The 16,779-nt window shown below is 56.3% G+C and overlaps 1 protein-coding gene across 1 annotated transcript; it reads left to right on the top strand.

Moving 5' to 3' along the window:
* The first annotated feature begins 98 nt into the window (after positions 1-98).
* CUL7 (cullin 7) lies at positions 99-15,191 on the top strand. The gene is given in 27 exon segments (XM_045498280.1): positions 99-711; positions 1,518-2,105; positions 2,650-2,801; positions 2,942-3,442; positions 3,970-4,108; positions 4,202-4,404; positions 4,695-4,923; positions 5,612-5,849; positions 5,933-6,038; positions 7,270-7,497; positions 7,792-7,882; positions 7,981-8,152; positions 8,332-8,437; positions 8,725-8,820; positions 9,010-9,185; positions 9,514-9,647; positions 9,945-10,127; positions 10,345-10,451; positions 10,541-10,723; positions 12,196-12,356; positions 12,510-12,726; positions 12,833-13,115; positions 13,868-14,013; positions 14,161-14,287; positions 14,365-14,529; positions 14,532-14,569; positions 14,814-15,191. Coding segments are annotated over 26 exon segments (5,085 nt in total). The 5' UTR covers positions 99-711; positions 1,518-1,525; the 3' UTR covers positions 15,138-15,191.
* Positions 15,192-16,779: the final 1,588 nt, after the last annotated feature.

Genomic DNA, 16,779 nt, shown 5'->3' with positions numbered 1-16,779 from the left:
AGGGAGGATTGCACATACTAGACCCGGAAAAAAACACCAGAGCAAACAAGGACGGGAGAGGAGAAAGGACGATATGGGGCAAAGGCTGGAGCTGCTCATTTCCAGCCGCGCCCCCCCCCCCCCCCAACCCTGTGCCAGTTTTTTCTATATAATGGTAGAGGGGAGAATAAATGACCTCCAAGGTCTCCTGTTCTGACTTCGGGAGTCGGGGAGAGCACTTCCGGTGGAAGGAAGGAGAATGAAAAGGAAGAGGAAAGGGCGGCACGGAGGAGGAGGAGGTGCCGCGCATCGCCGAGGTGGCACCGACGACTCCGCCCCGGAGCTCTCCCAGGGCCCCTAGCTTTCCGCTGGATCTGGCGGAAATGAGCCACGACTCCGGGCAGGCGGGCAGGCAGGCGGCGGAGCCCCCAGAGCTGGGCGGGCGGCGCCGCAGGCTGGGCCCCGTCTCCGCCCTGCCCCGCCCTACCCAGGCTGCCGCTGACCTGCGCGCTGGGCGGCGACAGTGGCCGCCCGAGGTGCTCTGTCCCTGCACGCCACGCCCCCTGCCTGCCCGCTTGTCCTTCGGAGGCACGCCCCCTCCCGCCTCTCCGCCTCGACCCCCCTCGGGGGCCCAGGCGGGGCCCAAATCGCCAGCATCGCCGCCATCGTCTGCGCCGCGTCCCTAGCTCAGCGAAGGAGAGGCCTCGCGCCGGACCCCCATCGCCTTCTGAGGTGGCCAGAGCCCCCCCTCGCCCCTACCCTGGATTTTCCTCCGCACTCTCGCCCACCGAGCCGCGCGCGCACCCGATTTCGCGTCCCCCACCCCAGTTCCACAGTGCCTTGGGATTCTCGTTTATCTGGCCTAGACCCCTCCCCCGCACCTTGCCGCGCGCCCCCGGCTTCTAGGGTCCACCTAGCCTCCCGCCGTTCAACCCACCGGGTCTCCTGTCGCCCCCACCGGCCTTGCTGCTCCAGTGTCTCCAGTCCTGCGCGCCTGCAGCCCACCAGGCTTTCCTCCCAGCCCCTCGCGCCTTGCCCCCCCATCCCACCAATTCTCCCCCACCAAATCTCTTGCCTCTGTGACACACTCCTGCGCTTCAACCATTGGAGCTAGCATCCCTTCCCAGACACACTCGGGATCTCACTCCCCACCCCCACTCCCCAACACACACCCCTCGGGGCTTCATGGATCCCCTTCTCGGGGCTGCTGCCTATGGCAGTGCGTTGGGGTTCATTATGGCAAGGCTCCCCTGCCCCCACTGTCCCCTTCCCACTGCTCCAAACCAACCCGCTCCAGGCTGCAGGGCCTTCGACCCTCCTTTCAACCAAATTTTATGTTCTTAGAACAAACACCCTAGTGTTCCCCTGCTTAGGCCTGGCCCCACCCAGCCTGCAGCAGGCAACTCCTGGGCCCTTCTTTACCCCAGCCAACCTGACAGCTGTTGCCACACTTGCTTCCCCAACTCCTGGATGTCCTTGATTTTTGGAACTCCCCCTCTCATTTTAGCTTGACCGTTCTCTTTTCTTCTGTGTCTCAGGTGCCAGGATGGTGGGGGAACTCCGCTACAGGGAATTCAGAGTGCCCCTGGGGCCGGGCTTGCATGCCTATCCAGATGAGCTGATCCGCCAGCGGGTGGGCCATGATGGGCATCCTGAGTACCAGATCCGCTGGCTCATCCTCAGGCGTGGGGATGATGGGGAAGGGGGCTCTAGCCAAGTGGACTGCAAGGCCGAACACATCCTGCTGTGGATGTCCAACGACGAGATCTATGCCAACTGCCACAAGATGCTGGGCGAGGACGGCCAGGTCATCGGACCTTCTCAGGAGATTGCAGGGGAAGCTGGGGCCCTGGACAAATCTGTGCTAGGGGAAATGGAAACCGATGTGAAGTCTTTGATTCAGAGGGCCCTCCGGCAGCTGGAGGAGTGTGTGGGCACCATCCCTCCTGCTCCTTTGCTTCACACTGTCCACGTACTCAGCGCCTACGCCAGCATCGAGCCCCTCACTGGTGTATTCAAAGACCCAAGGGTCCTGGACTTGCTCATGCACATGTTGAGTAGTCCTGATTACCAGATTCGCTGGAGTGCGGGCCGGATGATACAAGCCCTGGCCTCTCATGATGCTGGTGAGAAGCAGTGTGGGGAGAAAGGAAGGGGAAGGTAGGTCAGCTCAGGGCTGACTCACAGGACACTGTGGCAAGAGCCTCTGCCTCATCAGTGCCTGAATGATTCTGTTGCCTTTCTCTTTGAGTTGGGAGAAAAGGGGGTAGGAAGGTGGTGGGGGCATCTCTGCAGGAAGAGGAAGGATGCCTAGCTGGGGGGATGCCTGGCTGGGTCAGTCAGTGGAGCACGGTATTCTTGATCTCGGGGTCATGAGTTCAAGCCCCATGTTAGGTGTAGAGATTACTCTAAAAAATAATAAAAGAAAGAGGACTGAGTCTTCAAGAAGCTCCTATTAATTGGATCTCTATGCCAAGAAAGAGTTATTAGACAATTACAGATACAGATATTGCAGATATAGGTAGGTAGGTAGGCAGGTAAGTAGGTAGAGAGATCTATCGATCCTGTGTGTGGCAACAAGGGATCGGACTAAGACAGTAGAGGATCTAGGAGGGATGCCTGGGAAGGGCAATGTTAGGGAGCAGTTACTGACTGGGGTGTGGGTTTCAGGGACCCGGACCCAGATTCTTCTGTCGCTGAGCCAGCAAGAAGCCATTGAGAAACACCTAGATTTTGACAGCCGCTGTGCTCTGCTAGCTCTGTTTGCACAGGCCACACTCTCTGAACACCCCATGTCTTTTGAGGGTATCCAGCTGCCACAGGTATTCTGTGGGGAGGTGGGGGGGGGGGCTGTGGACAAGATCTAGGGACCAGACCTTTGCACCCACCCTTGAAGGGTGGTGTGGAAAGAGGAGCTAGAGCTGGGACAAGGTGGACATAGGCCAAAGGTTGCATCCTACAGGTCCCAGGAAGGCTTCTCTTCTCCCTGGTGAAGCGCTATTTGCATGTCACTTCTCTTCTGGACCAGCTGAATGACAGTGCTGCAGAACCAGGAGCCCAGAACAACTCTGCTCCCGAGGAGTTGAGTGGGGAGAGGGGTCGACTGGAGCTGGAGTTCAGCATGGCCATGGGCACCCTCATCTCAGAGCTTGTGCAGGCCATGCGCTGGGACTGGGCCTCGAGCAAACAGGGGCCCTCGGCACGGTCTTCATGCTCCATCTTCCAGCCCCAGCTGGCAGAGGCCGGCCCAGGGCTGCCACCCGCCCGGGTCCGGCCCTCCATTAGGAGGTCAAGGAGGTTCCGCCCTCGCTCTGAGTTTGCAAGTGGCAATACTTATGCCTTGTACGTGCGAGAGACGCTGCAGGCCGGGATGCGAGTTCGCATGCTGGATGACTATGAGGAGATCAGCGCTGGGGACGAGGGTGAGTTCCGGCAGAGCAACAACGGCGTGCCCCCCGTGCAGGTGAGTGAGGGTACGTGTGGGACACTGTTGGGGATTTAGCTAGGGAAGTATAACTGGGGTTCTGTGCAGGGGGCTCTGGCAGGCCACCCACTGAGAAAGCCCCCATGGGGACTGGAATGGTTAAAGGGGATCAACAGTTGAGAAGGGAGCCATTGGAGAGCTGAGAAAGTTGGAGTTGAGGGAGCTATCAGGTCAGGAAGACTCACTCCCAGGAAGAAACATGTTGATATAGCAAGACTTTCCTAAAGGTCAGGGTCAGGGAGAGAGTAGGTGAGGCCAGGAGGAAGTGCGGGGAGCATGAGCCATCAAAGGATAGGGTGGGAGGAGAAGCAGAGCCCATCCCCATAGGAGAAGGCATCCTTTGTGTGTGTGTTCATGTTCTCCATATGCCAGCGTTGTGTTATTTGGAGGTTGTTCCAGACCTGGTCAGGTGGTCAGCCTGAGGGCTGTATGTCCTCATCATTGGGCCACAGCCAGTCATTGAGTGAGCCTTCTCTTCCCCTTCTCTTTTTTCCCATATCCTCCAGGTGTTGTGGGAGTCGACAGGCCGCACCTACTGGGTACACTGGCACATGCTGGAAATTCTGGGCTTTGAGGAAGACATTGAAGATGTGGTTGAGGCTGATGAGAACCATGGGGCTGTGGTCAGTGGAGCCCTGGGTGTAGGTGAGCCCTGGGAGAAAACAGGGTCAGCGCTGAGCAAAGGAACAGTGGTCTGGCTGGGTGGGCAGTGACATCCCCGTGCCCTGTGACCTGTAGCCACAGCCTTGCCCTCCTGGCGGTGGAAGCCCATGACAGAGCTCTATGCGGTGCCCTATGTGCTGCCTGAGGATGAGGATGCTGAAGAAAGTGAACACTTGACCCAGGCAGAATGGTGGGAGCTCCTCTTCTTCATCAAGAAGCTGGATGGACCCGACCATCAGGAGGTTCTCCAGATCCTTCAGGAGAACCTGGATGGCGAGGTAGAGCCAGTCCGGACACCCAGAAATTGGAGGGCTCACTGCAAGGGCTGGTCTGTGACAGAGCATTTGGAAGACTGAGGATGGGGAGTGGAGGTCCACAGTTGTAAGGGGCTGCAGGGAAGAGATCTAGAACGTTCAGAAGCATTGGCAAGCTGTGTGAGAAAAGGCAGCTGCCAGCCATGAGAGGTTCAAGGAGAGGATGTGTGTAGAGATCCCCACCCCTACCAACTGCCCCTGGAGCCTCTGTGCCAGCAGGGCTACCTACAGTGAGAGCTTCTCCCCGATGACAGATTCTGGATGACGAGATCCTGGCTGAGCTGGCTGTGCCCATGGAGTTGGCCCAGCACCTACTGCTGGCTCTGCCACAGCGACTCGATGACAGCGCTCTCAGGGACCTGCTCAACTGCCGTGTCTACAGGAAATATGGGCCTGAGGCCCTGGCAGGGCAGCCAGCTTACCCAACCCTGCCGGAAGCCCAGGCCCAGCCTCAGGAATCAGCAGATGCATCCAGAGTGGAAGGTGGGATGCCAAAAAGACCCTGCAGCTCTGCAGACTGGCTCTAGGAGAGTGCTAGCCCAGGAGAGGCATCTGTGCGGTTTTTGTGCAATCCTGTCTGGAACAGGTGGCACCTTAGGAAGAATCTGAAGCTTAGAGTCGCTCCCTCCAATGAGTGAGGGAGGATGGAAAGTCAGAAAATACAAGAGATTTGAGCCTTAAAAAGCCCCCACTTTGGGGGCGCCTGTGGGCGGCTCAGTTGGTTCGTTGTTCAACTCTTGATTTCCACTCAGGTCATGATCCAAGACTCATGAGATCGAGCCCCACGCCCAGTGCGGAGCCTACTTAAGATTCTCTCTCTGCCCCTCCCCTGTCCTCTCTCTCTCCCCCCCCCCCCAAAAAAAAGTCCCCACGTTGGACTTTTTCTATTGTAGAGAAAGCCAAATTATTGCATGCTTTTAGATACAGGGAAATGCTCTGCTCTTTGCAGACAGGAAGCTCCTTTGCTATTTTAAGAATATAAAACATAACATTTGTCACAAAATTGTCTTAAAAATGCATTCAGAGATGCCCTAAGATCCCCAAACCTAACTTTTAGGGGGGCCAAAAAAAATGTTTTTAGGAGGCACTAGGAATTATGAATCTGTCTGTCCTTTTCTCATCCTAACATCACCGACAATGGCCAACCTTTGTAATTTCCATCTTCCCGTAGGAAAAGAACCCCCAACTCAGTGTCCCGACACTCCTCTGAGGCGACTGATGGAGGGCTGCGGTCTGCCTGGCAGAATCTTCCTGGACCTGGAGCGAGCCCTCAGCTCAGAGGGGCCTCGGGAGATGGAGATCAAGCCGCTTCTGCTGCAGCTGCAGAGGCAGCCCCAGCCCTTCCTCACCCTGATGCGGGGCCTCGACACCCCAGCGGCCAACAAGGCCCTGCACCTGACCGTTCTGAGGTGAGGGGGTGGGGAGGGGCATTTGGCAAAGGGGTCTTTGAGGCTGGCTACACATCTCTCTGCTGCTGCCGCCCGCTCCCCAGGATCCTGATGCAGTTGGTGGACTTCCCCGAGGCGCTGCTGCTCCCCTGGCACGAGGCCATGGATGCCTGCATGGCCTGCCTGCGGTCACCAGACACTGACCGAGAGGTACCCCTGCCCTGCTCCGGGGAGACGCTAGAGGGAGAGGGTGTAGGGCAGCCTCTGATGAGGCAGACCCCCTCCCTGGGCGAGGCTTGGGAGGGCACAATGGAGCCTTTGCGCTCTTGGTTCGGAATTTGTTTTTAAAACTGAATTTTATTTTTTCAAATAGGTAATACATTCATACAGGTCACAAATCAAAACAGTACAACAAGGTATACACTGAGAATTCCCACTTCTTTTTTTTTTTTTTTTTTTAATTTTTTTTTTTTTTTCAACATTTATTTATTTTTGGGACAGAGAGAGACAGAGCATGAACGGGGGAGGGGCAGAGAGAGAGGGAAACACAGAATCGGAAACAGGCTCCAGGCTCTGAGCCATCAGCCCAGAGCCTGACGCGGGGCTTGAACTCACGGACTGCGAGATCGTGACCTGGCTGAAGTCGGACGCTTAACTGGCTGCGCCACCCAGGCGCCCCGAGAATTCCCACTTCTACGTCTTCTCACTTCCACCCAATTTTCCCAGTGCTTCTCCGCATGTACCTTATTGGTTACCATTTGTATTAATTTATGTGTCCTTCTGGTGTATCCTTATGCAAATGCAAATATAAGCAAACCCAAGTGTGTGATCTTACATGCCATCTCCTTTCTTACACAAAAGGTTATGTCTGTATTACAGTAAAAGCCTTGGTACCTCCTGTTTGGCTGGGCCTGTGGGGATAAGGTGGATGAAGGAGGTAGAGAGGACATCACATCTTAGAGTCTCCTGCCACAGGGAGGTCCTGGGCTTGCAAGGCTTGGCAGTGGGTGTCTGCAGTGCACACCTTTGGGCTGTTACCCAGGTTTTCATTTCAGAGGTAGACTCATTGAGTATCCCTCTGTGCCCCCTCCCTGCCTGTGCTTAGGGCCTGAGCATCTCAAAATGCAGCCCCACACTGGTTCTTGGGACACAGCCTAAAAGGGAACAACCTGGGAAGCTCTCTGCACCCATTGCCAACAAAATCAGTGGTTGAGAACCCCAGGATGGCAGAGCATCTCTTAGCTTTTCCTTATCTGTTTGCCTTAGGTTCTCTAACTCCACTCAGCCCTCGTGTCTCCCCGCTTCCTGCCTTTTTACTTCCTCACTCTGTCTTTTCACTGCAGTTGCCCTGGCACCCAGCGGGTGTAGAGTAAATACTACTGAAGATGCCCTGTGGCCTGTGCCTTGTGCCCTTTATGCACCCACCCTGTCCCCATGTCAGGTGCTCCAGGAACTCATCTTCTTCCTGCACCGCCTGGCCTCTGTGAGCAGGGACTACGCTGTGGTGCTGAATCAGCTGGGAGCCCGAGATGCCATCTCCAAGGCACTGGAAAAGCACCTGGGAAAACTGGATCTGGCTCAGGAGCTGCGGGACATGGTGTTCAAGTGTGAGAAGCATGCCCACCTCTACCGGAAACTCACCACCAACATCCTGGGAGGCTGCATCCAGGTCAGGAAAGAGGGCAGAGGGAGGCTGTGGGTTCGCAGCTGGGTAAGAATATGAAACCTGAGTGGGACCAGAGGAAGGGGCCGTGTTCCTGAATTTGGGAAAGACAGGAGAGTCTGATGAGCCTGTGGGCATTTGTTCTCTGCACCACCTTCCGCATCTCCCACTCTGCCTCTGCCAGGGTTCTGGAGGAAGTCCCATTGCTGCTGGGTCTTTCCTTCATATGTGTTCCCGTGTGTCCTCCATGTGTGCCCTCCCTCCTCCCCGCGCCCCTTCTCTCCGATGTTCCGGCTGCAGATGGTGTTGGGCCAGATCGAAGACCACAGACGAACCCACCGACCCATCAACATCCCCTTCTTTGACGTGTTCCTCAGATATCTGTGCCAGGGTCTGTGCCTGTCCCCACGTTACTCCACACCCCTCCGCCCCTGTTTTCCCTCCACACCTACCAGGCTGTGACGGCCACCCCTTCCCACTTGCCCCCAGGCTCCAGCGTGGAAATGAAGGAGGACAAGTGCTGGGAGAAGGTGGAGGTGTCTTCCAACCCGCACCGGGCCAGCAAGCTGACGGATCGAAACCCCAAGACCTACTGGGAGTCCAATGGCAGCGCCGGCTCCCACTACATCACCTTGCACATGCACCAGGGCATCCTCGTCAGGTAACAGGCCCCATGTATGTGCTCAGCGACACACATACACTTTTTTTGTGACTTCCCTTTGTTTGGGGGAAGCACTGCTCCCCCCGCCCAACACAAACATGGCCAAAAAGTCCCCTTGCCTCTGTCTACAAGGACCCTACTGGTTCCAGTTCTGATTGTTTCCTTTTCCCTGCTCCCAGGCAGCTGACTCTCCTGGTGGCTAGTGAAGACTCAAGCTATATGCCAGCCAGGGTGGTGGTGTTTGGGGGCGACAGCACCAACTCTCTTAACACAGAGCTCAACTCGGTAGGGACCCCTATACCATGAGACCACCTTCACAGGGTCCGCCCTCCTGCCCAGACTCCTAAACTCCTAAATTCTTCCCTGTCTTGCGCCCCCTAGAATGTAGAGTCCTTTCTCCCTGTGCCTATGTAATGGCATCAGGCCCTGAGCAGTGAGGATGGCATCGGGACCCCTTTGTCAGGACCCCTTACCCCCCAGCTAATGGAAGGACAGAACAGGAGCAGACTTGAGTGCCCTCAGCATTCCCATCCACACACATGGAGGTGACAGCACTCTCTGCCCCCAACCAGGTGAACGTGATGCCCTCGGCCAGCCGGGTGATCCTCCTGGAGAACCTGACCCACTTCTGGCCCATCATCCAGATCCGCATAAAGCGCTGCCAGCAGGTTTGGCAGGAGTATGGGGTGTGGTCCGGGGACACAGAGCTCTGGGTTGTGTAACTGTTGCAGATCGTGAGCCAGAGCTCCAGGCTAGGCCCTGGGCAGCTCCAGGAATAAGGCCCAAAGGTGTGGCTGACCCCAGCCCTCTCTGAGGAGGATGCAGAGCAGGTGAAAATAGGCATGTGCACATTGCAGGGCGGCATCGACACACGCATTCGGGGGTTGGAGGTCCTAGGCCCTAAGCCCACATTCTGGCCAGTGTTTCGGGAGCAGCTGTGTCGTCACACACGCCTCTTCTACATGGTCCGGGCACAGGCTTGGAGCCAGGACATAGCAGAGGACCGCAGGAGCCTCCTGCACCTGAGTTCTAGGTGTGTGCGAGCATGTGTGTATGGCTGTGTGTGTGTGGCAGGTAAGACTATTATGGGTGGCCCTGGCCCTTCTGTGGAGGGTATAGATGGAGAGCTAACATGTTTGGGAAAGGGGCTGGCGTGCTCTACAGTTTGGGGAAGGAAAGAAAAAATAGATTTCTTTGGTGGGTTGGGAGTGGGATGTGTCTGTTAACATGGGACAGCTTCAAAGTACCGGGTGGGGATTTGGTCTGGTTGGTAGGGGCTACCCCGCCATTAGGCTGGGAAGATGCTGGGATAACTTATATCTTGAGCCTCTGACACCTGCCTCCCCCATCCTCACCCCCAGGCTCAATGGGGCTCTGCGTCAGGAGCAGAATTTTGCTGATCGCTTCCTCCCTGACGATGAGGCCGCCCAAGCGCTGGGCAAGACCTGCTGGGAGGCCCTGGTCAGCCCCCTGGTGCAGAACATCACCTCCCCTGGTAACCATTGCGACCCCTGGCCCCACTAACCGGCCCCTTCTTGTTCTGCCCCAGAGCCACCTATATTATGCCCTTGGCCCTTTTGGTACCTATGTTTGTTTGGTAGCCCAGTGCCCCCCTTCTCCTAACCACCTCCTTTCTACATCTCCCAGGTGTCAGCTGACACCATAAGGACAGGTGGGCCTTGCTACCTGCCCCAACCCCATATGTTCTGTCCAATCCCTTTCTTGGTGCTTTCATCCTCTTCCCCTGCCCTGGAGACATGGCCCACCACAGCTTGTTTTTCCCAATCTCCAGATGAGGGTGGCATCAGCCCCCTGGGCTGGCTGCTGGACCAGTACCTGGAGTGTCGGGAGGCTGCCCACAATCCCCAGAGCCGCGCAGCTGCTTTCTCCTCACGGGTGCGCCGCCTCACCCACCTGCTGGTGCACGTGGAGCCCTGTGAGGCGCCCCCTCCAGCGGTGGCCGCTCCCCGGCCCAGTGAGTACCTGAGATTCAGGTGGGAGCTCGGTTAGGATGGCCTTCTGTCCCTCCTCCCGCTTTCCCTCCCTACCCACTAAGCCTGTTCACCTGTTTGTTTCACCCCCGCTCAGGAGCATCGTTCTGGGGTGGCAGGAGGTCAGGAACAGCCCCGGGGCTCACGCTGAGCTGAGGGGCTGCTCCCACCTTGCCTCTGCCCCCTCCCCTGTCTCCACAGAGGGCAGAAACAGAAGCCATGACTGGAGCTCCCTGGCTACCCGGGGGCTTCCCAGCAGCATCGTGAGAAACCTGACCCGCTGCTGGCGGGCCGTGGTGGAGGAGCAGGTGGGCAGGGGCGGGTGCCGGGGAGGGAGGGTGCAACTGTCTGGTGGCATGCTGGGCTGTCCCTTCACGCTGCAGCCGCTCTCCTCCAGGTGAACAACTTTCTGACCTCACGCTGGCGGGATGGTGACTTTGTGCCACGTTACTGTGAACACTTCCATAATCTGCAGAAGTCGAGCTCGGAGCTGTTTGGGCCACGGGCAGCCTTCCTGCTGGCGCTGCAGAACGGCTGTGCTGGTGCCTTGCTGAAGCTCTCATTTCTCAAAGCTGCCCACGTAAGCCTCCCGCCCTCGCCTCTGCCCTGGACCTCTCCCTGCAAACCCCCCCTTCCCCACCTTCTCGAAACGACCACCCTTCCGTTCCCATTCAGCAAGGAACATGTATGGGTATATAACCATGTTTTAAAGATTCAGAGAGGGGCGCCTGGGTGGCTCAGTCGGTTGAGTGTCCGACTTCAGCTCAGGTCATGATCTTTGGGTTCGTGAGTTCGAGCCCTGCGTCCAGCTCTGTGCTGAAAGCTCAGAGCCTGGAGCCTGCTTTAGATTCCGTGTCTCCCTTTCTCTCTGCCCCTCCCCCACTCACACCTGCTTGCTCGCTCTCTCTCAAAAATAAACATTTAAAAAATTTAAATAAAAAGTGAAAGAAACACATAGTAACCTGAAGCATGCTGTGCTAATATATCTTGATGTACTTTCTTCAGTCTGCGTGCATGATTTAACAGTTTACTCACGAGTAGCTAAAATGCTTTAGCCTATTGTTTTTTGACCGTTACCTTAAAAGCCTTATTTCAGAGTTGCTATTTGTCCTTATTTATTTAAAAAAAATTTTTTTAACATTTATTCATTTTTGAGAGAGAGAGAGAGCGGGGGAGGGGCAGAGAGACAGAGACAGAGACAGAATCTGAAAGCAGGCTCCAGGCTGCCAGCACAGAGCCTGACACGGGGCTCGAACTTATGAGCCATGAGATCATGATTTTTTATTTTTGTATAAATTCCATCTAACGGATGTACTATAATTTACTCCAGCATTCCTTAAATATTTAGTAAGTGCTTAAAATGTGTCAGGCACTGTGATAAGAGCAAGTTCCCTGTCCTCAAAGTTTATTGTCTTCTCGGGAAGGCGCACACTTAAGCAGATGACACACTAAGGCTAAGCGCCCTGGCAAGCCGACAGTAGCGCAGGGGGAGCTGAAGCAGTGGCTCCTTGAGTTGCTCCTGGTCATTCTGTTGTATCAGTAACACTGCAGTGTGACCATCTTTGTCCACATAAATTATTAACTCCTATTAAATTATTGTCATTAGTTTAATTTTTAGACATGTTCGGTGTGCAAAAACACTTCCTAATTAATTTGCACAACTGTTAACCACTTTATAAAAGTTTGGTAAGTGGGGTGTCTGGGTGGCTCGGTCGATTAAGCGTCCGACTTCAGCTCAGGTCATGATCTTGCAGTTCATGAGTTCGAGCCCCACGTTGAGATCTGTGCTGACAGCTCAGAGCCTGGAGCCTGCTTCGGATTCTGTGTCTCCCTCTCTCTCTGCCCCTCCCCTGCTCATGCTCTGTCTCTCTCTCTCTCAAAAATAAATAAAACATTAAAAAAAAATTTTTTTTTTAAGTTTAGCAAAAGTGTTGACCAACTTACGAGGCAGCTTAGCTGTTCATATCTACTTCCTCAGACCTTCCTCTCTGCTCCCACTCACCTCCTCCAGTCACGCGTTCAGGGTTTTCCTGTGCCCTCCCCATTGCCCAGGTGAGTGAGCAGTTTGCCCGGCACATTGACCAGCGGATCCAGGGCAGTCGGATTGGCGGAGCCCGGGGGATGGAGATGCTAGTGCAGCTGCAGCGATGCCTGGAGACAGTCCTAATTTTCTCTGGCCTGGAGATAGCCACCACCTTCGAGCATTACTACCAGTGAGTGTGGACCTGGGGAGCGGATGACAGGGGCAGGTGCCGGCGAGCACCTGGGAGTCTGGGGTTGGGGCAGGCTGGAGTCCTGGCGCAGGCAGCTGGGCCAGGCCGAGTGCCCACACTGAGGCTCGGCCTGGCCTGTGTGTGACACCGCAGGCACTACATGGCAGACCGTCTCCTGGGCGTGGGCTCGAGCTGGCTGGAGGGGGCCGTGCTGGAGCAGATCGGTCCCTGCTTCCCCAACCGCCTCCCCCAGCAGATGCTGCGGAGCCTGAGCATGTCCGAGGAGCTGCAGCGCCAGTTCCACGTCTACCAGCTCCAGCGGCTGGATCAGGAGCTCCTGAAGCTGGAGGACACTGAGAAGAAGATACAGGTGGGTGGCGGTAAAGGGATTAGCACGTGGGGAGGTAGGAGGAAGAGAGGAGAGGAGTAGACCAGAGGAGGCCCACCGGCTGTCGGGAACCCCGTCTCTTCTGCAGGGGGGCCACGAGGCCAGTGACAGGGAGCACAAGAGAGAGAAGGCAGAGGAGGCAGAAGGAGCGGGGGCAGCAGCGGCCACAGATGTGGCAGGGGAAGAGGAGGAGGACGAGGAGGAAGATGAGGATCTCTACTATGAAGGGGCGATGCCAGAAGTGTCCGTGCTGGTCCTGTCACCACGCTGCTGGCCCACTGCCTCCATCTGCCACACGCTGACCCCCAGAACCTGCCTGCCGGCCTATCTCAGGGGCACTTTGAACCGATATTCCAACTTCTACAACAAGAGTGAGGAGCTGGGCAGAGGGTGGGCTGGGGCCGGCGGGGGGGAATGGCTGGAAGAGGATGGGATTCAGGGAAAGGGCCTGTGGGTGGGGCTGGGCCCCGGGGTAGGAGCCTCAGTGAAGAAAGTGTGGAGCTTAGGTTTGGGGTGAGGGGGTAGGGTTGTCAAGCACCAGATCCCCAGACTGTTGCCTTTTCCATGCTTAAAACAGACATAGGACTCTCTTTAGAGAGTGGGAGGTGGGGAGGATGGAGTCAAGCACACCTGAGGTCACCAGAAGGGACCTCCCTCAGTGGCAGGGCTCTGGCTCCTGGTCAGTCACCATAACCTAAGCTTCCCATTGGGGGCTGATCCTGGCCTGGGCAGCAACACAGGAGGGGGAAGAGACTCAGACACTGCCCTCAGGGGGCTCCCAGACTAACCAGGGAGAACTCATTTCTCGTGGATATTCCAGTTTGATGGGAGCCCCAGTCCTTCCTCATTTTGTGGTTTTGGTCTCCCTTAAAAAAATGGGGAACTCCTGGAAGTCACTGATCAGAGTCCCCTTGCACAAGGCTAGGCACAGAGTGGGCTCCCGGATTCCTGAGGCTTACCCAGGAGGCAGATACGGGGAAGGCTAAGCTCTAGAAGTTCAGACCAGGAACCACGGTATCCATAAACACTGGGACACACGCTCTGCAGACATTAGCAGGGGCAGAGCTCAACCGACAGTACTCCCTCACCAGCCCGGACTCCTTTTTTCCCTGATCCTTCTCAGGCCAGAGTTACCCTGCCCTGGAGCAGGGCCCTCAGAGGCGACTGCAGTGGACATGGCTGGGTCGGGCTGAGCTGCAGTTTGGGGACCAGACCCTGCATGTGTCCACCGTGCAGATGTGGCTGCTGCTGTATCTCAATGACCTGAAGGTGGCCCTGCTCCTCTATGCATCTGTGCTCTCTGTACCTTGTCCCTCACCCTTCCTCCCTAAACCTCGACTCCCTATCCTCCCTCCCTGTACCTTCTCTGCTCCACCCCTTAGGGAAGACTAGAATGTTTCCCTCCTCTTCTTTAAGGCTGTCTCTGTGGAGAGTCTGCTGGCACTCTCTGGGCTCTCTCCAGACATGCTCAATCAGGCGATTGGGCCTCTTACCTCTTCAAGAGGCCCCCTGGACCTTCAAGAGCGAAAGGATGTCCCAGGAGGTGTGTACCTGGGGCAGAGGGGCCTCTGCTCTCAGCCTCCTTGTGGGCCCCCCACTGAAGACCAGTGCTTATTTCAGGGGTGCTCAAGATTCGAGATGGCAGCGAGGAGCCCAGGCCAAGGAGGGGCAATGTGTGGCTCATCCCACCTCAGACATACCTGAAAGCAGAGGATGAAGAGGGCCGGAACTTGGAGAAGAGGCGGAACCTTTTGAATTGCCTCATTGTCCGAATCCTCAAGGCCCATGGGATGAGGGGCTGCATATTGACCAGCTTGTCTGCCGGGTAGGTGGGGCTGGGCAGTGGGGGAAGGAACTTTCGGGTGGGGGTGGGCGGGAGCAGGGGGAGGTGGGTCCACGTTTGAAGCCTCTGGTTCACTACGGAGCCTGTACCTGTGTAAGGGGTGGGGTTGGGACGTGCCTGATGTCCTTAGAGCTCGCTGGCTGAGGCTTGTGCCTGGAGTGGAAGCTAGAGGTGGAGTGAGCTGGGTCTCTCCAACCTGCTGTTCGCCCTTCCCTCTCCTTCCCAGGTCCTGGACGCTTGGCAGAAGGGCCCATGTCCTCCCAGGGGTTTGGTCAGCAGCCTCGGTAGGGGATCTGCCTGCAACAGTACCGATGTCCTCTCCTGCATCCTGCACCTCCTGAGCAAGGGCACAGTGAGGCGCCATGATGACCGGCCCCAGACGCTGTCCTATGCAGTCCCTGTGACTGTGATGGAGCCTCACACCGAGTCCCTGAACCCAGGCTCCTCGGGCCCCAACCCACCCCTCACCTTCCATACCCTGCAGATTCGCTCCCGGGGCGTGCCCTATGCCTCCTGCACAGGCACCCAGAGCTTCTCTACCTTCCGGTAGTCCTGGAGATGGGATCAGGGCTTTCTACAGAAATAAAATGCAGGAGTTTGGTTACATGGCTGGCGTGGTGACTGCTAAGGATCTGACAGGGGCAGCAGGGACTTTCCTGGCTAAAAGGGGAAAGGAGCCAGTCCTCTGGCTCTGACACTGTCATCCCATGCCAGGAGTCACTATTAGGGTGAGGATGGCAGCCTGGGGAGAAGGTGGAGGGAGTCAGGTGTGACTTAGCAGCCCCTCTCAGGAGTGGAATTAAGTGAACAGGGATAGACCGCCCCCCCCCCCCCCCCCCCCCCCCGCAACCCCTTCTCAGTATGTGGCCAGAAGTGTTTTCACCTGGCAGGTTGGAGACCCGAGTTCCCCTTGCCATGCACTGGATGGCTTGTAACTTGGGCAGACTGTTAAGCACGGCTCCATATTCTTTCATTTGTAGAATTGGACCAGAGTCACTCTGGGTTCTGATGAGCACCAGGTATGGGAGCATTTGACATGCTAATGAGGCCCTCTCTTGGCTCCCACACCCAGCAGTTAGGATAATGCAGGACATCTTCCCTAGGTAAGGCTGACAGGGTGAAAGTGACATAAAGGACGCTTGTGGCTACTGTAGGTACCCAGGAGCCTGAGAGTGTATTCTGTCTCTAAGCTTCAGGATCTGGGCTGGAAGCAGAACTAGAAGGAACTAAAGCTCCCACAAGCTTCTGGTCATGCAGAGCCATACGGTCACCAAAGCCAGACTCCCACTAGTAGCAGCAACAGGCCACAGGTCACTGTCACGGAGGTTTGCTCTGTGCTGCTAGAATGGACTCCCCTGGCCCCACCCACACGAGGAGGGCAGGTCAGGCCAGGGAACCCAGTGCCAGGGGTGGAGTTCTGCATCCTGGCAGGGGTGATTAAGGGAGTGAGGAAGGAGTGACCCAGGCATCCTGAGTCCAAGGTTATTGCAGCCAAGAGATAAGGGAGAAGACTACAGAAGAAAGGAGCTGGGGAGGAGTGAGGAAGAGTCAGGTGGTAAGAGAGGGCACAGAGGCCAGACAGGGAACTGTGTGCCACCCAGGACTGAGATTTGGAATAGAATCTGTAAGGGAAACGGGCCAGGGCTCAGGAGAGTCAGGATGCCCAGGACAAGACAGCAAAACAGAGGGCAAACAGGGTAGCCACAGAAGGCCCATGATTGCTTTACTTTGCAGTATGGTGGCCCCATGATGCTGTTGGTGGTTCTCAGAGCAGAACCACCCGGTTGGTCCATGTTCTTCTATGAGGCAGAAGACAGGCAACAGGCACTGGGCCCCAGGGCACACTGGGGTTGCTAGTTTGTCACTTGGGTGAACAGTCCTGACTGCCCTTCTCTTACCAGGACCAGTAAAGACCTAAGCCTCTTCCCCTGCCCTCAGGACTTTCAATCCCTACAAGGCACACACTTCCTGCGTGACTTGGGACAGAAGTTTGCTACCCTGACCCTTTTGTGAGACCATTCTCATAGCCTCTATTTCTTTATCCCAGATAGCTGGTTTGCACATAAAGGATCACATATTAATTCCACTTACGTGAAATGCTCCAAAACAGGCAAATCTAGAGCCAGAAAGTGGTTTAGTGGCTGCCTAGAGCTGGGGAGACTGGGAAGAAATGGGGGAGTGTCTGCTAGAGG

The sequence above is a fragment of the Leopardus geoffroyi genome, chromosome B2 (assembly GCF_018350155.1).
Source record: "Leopardus geoffroyi isolate Oge1 chromosome B2, O.geoffroyi_Oge1_pat1.0, whole genome shotgun sequence".
Lineage (NCBI taxonomy): Eukaryota > Metazoa > Chordata > Mammalia > Carnivora > Felidae > Leopardus > Leopardus geoffroyi.
Note: the sequence above shows the minus strand (reverse complement) of the source record. Positions and strands in the feature narration are given on the sequence as shown.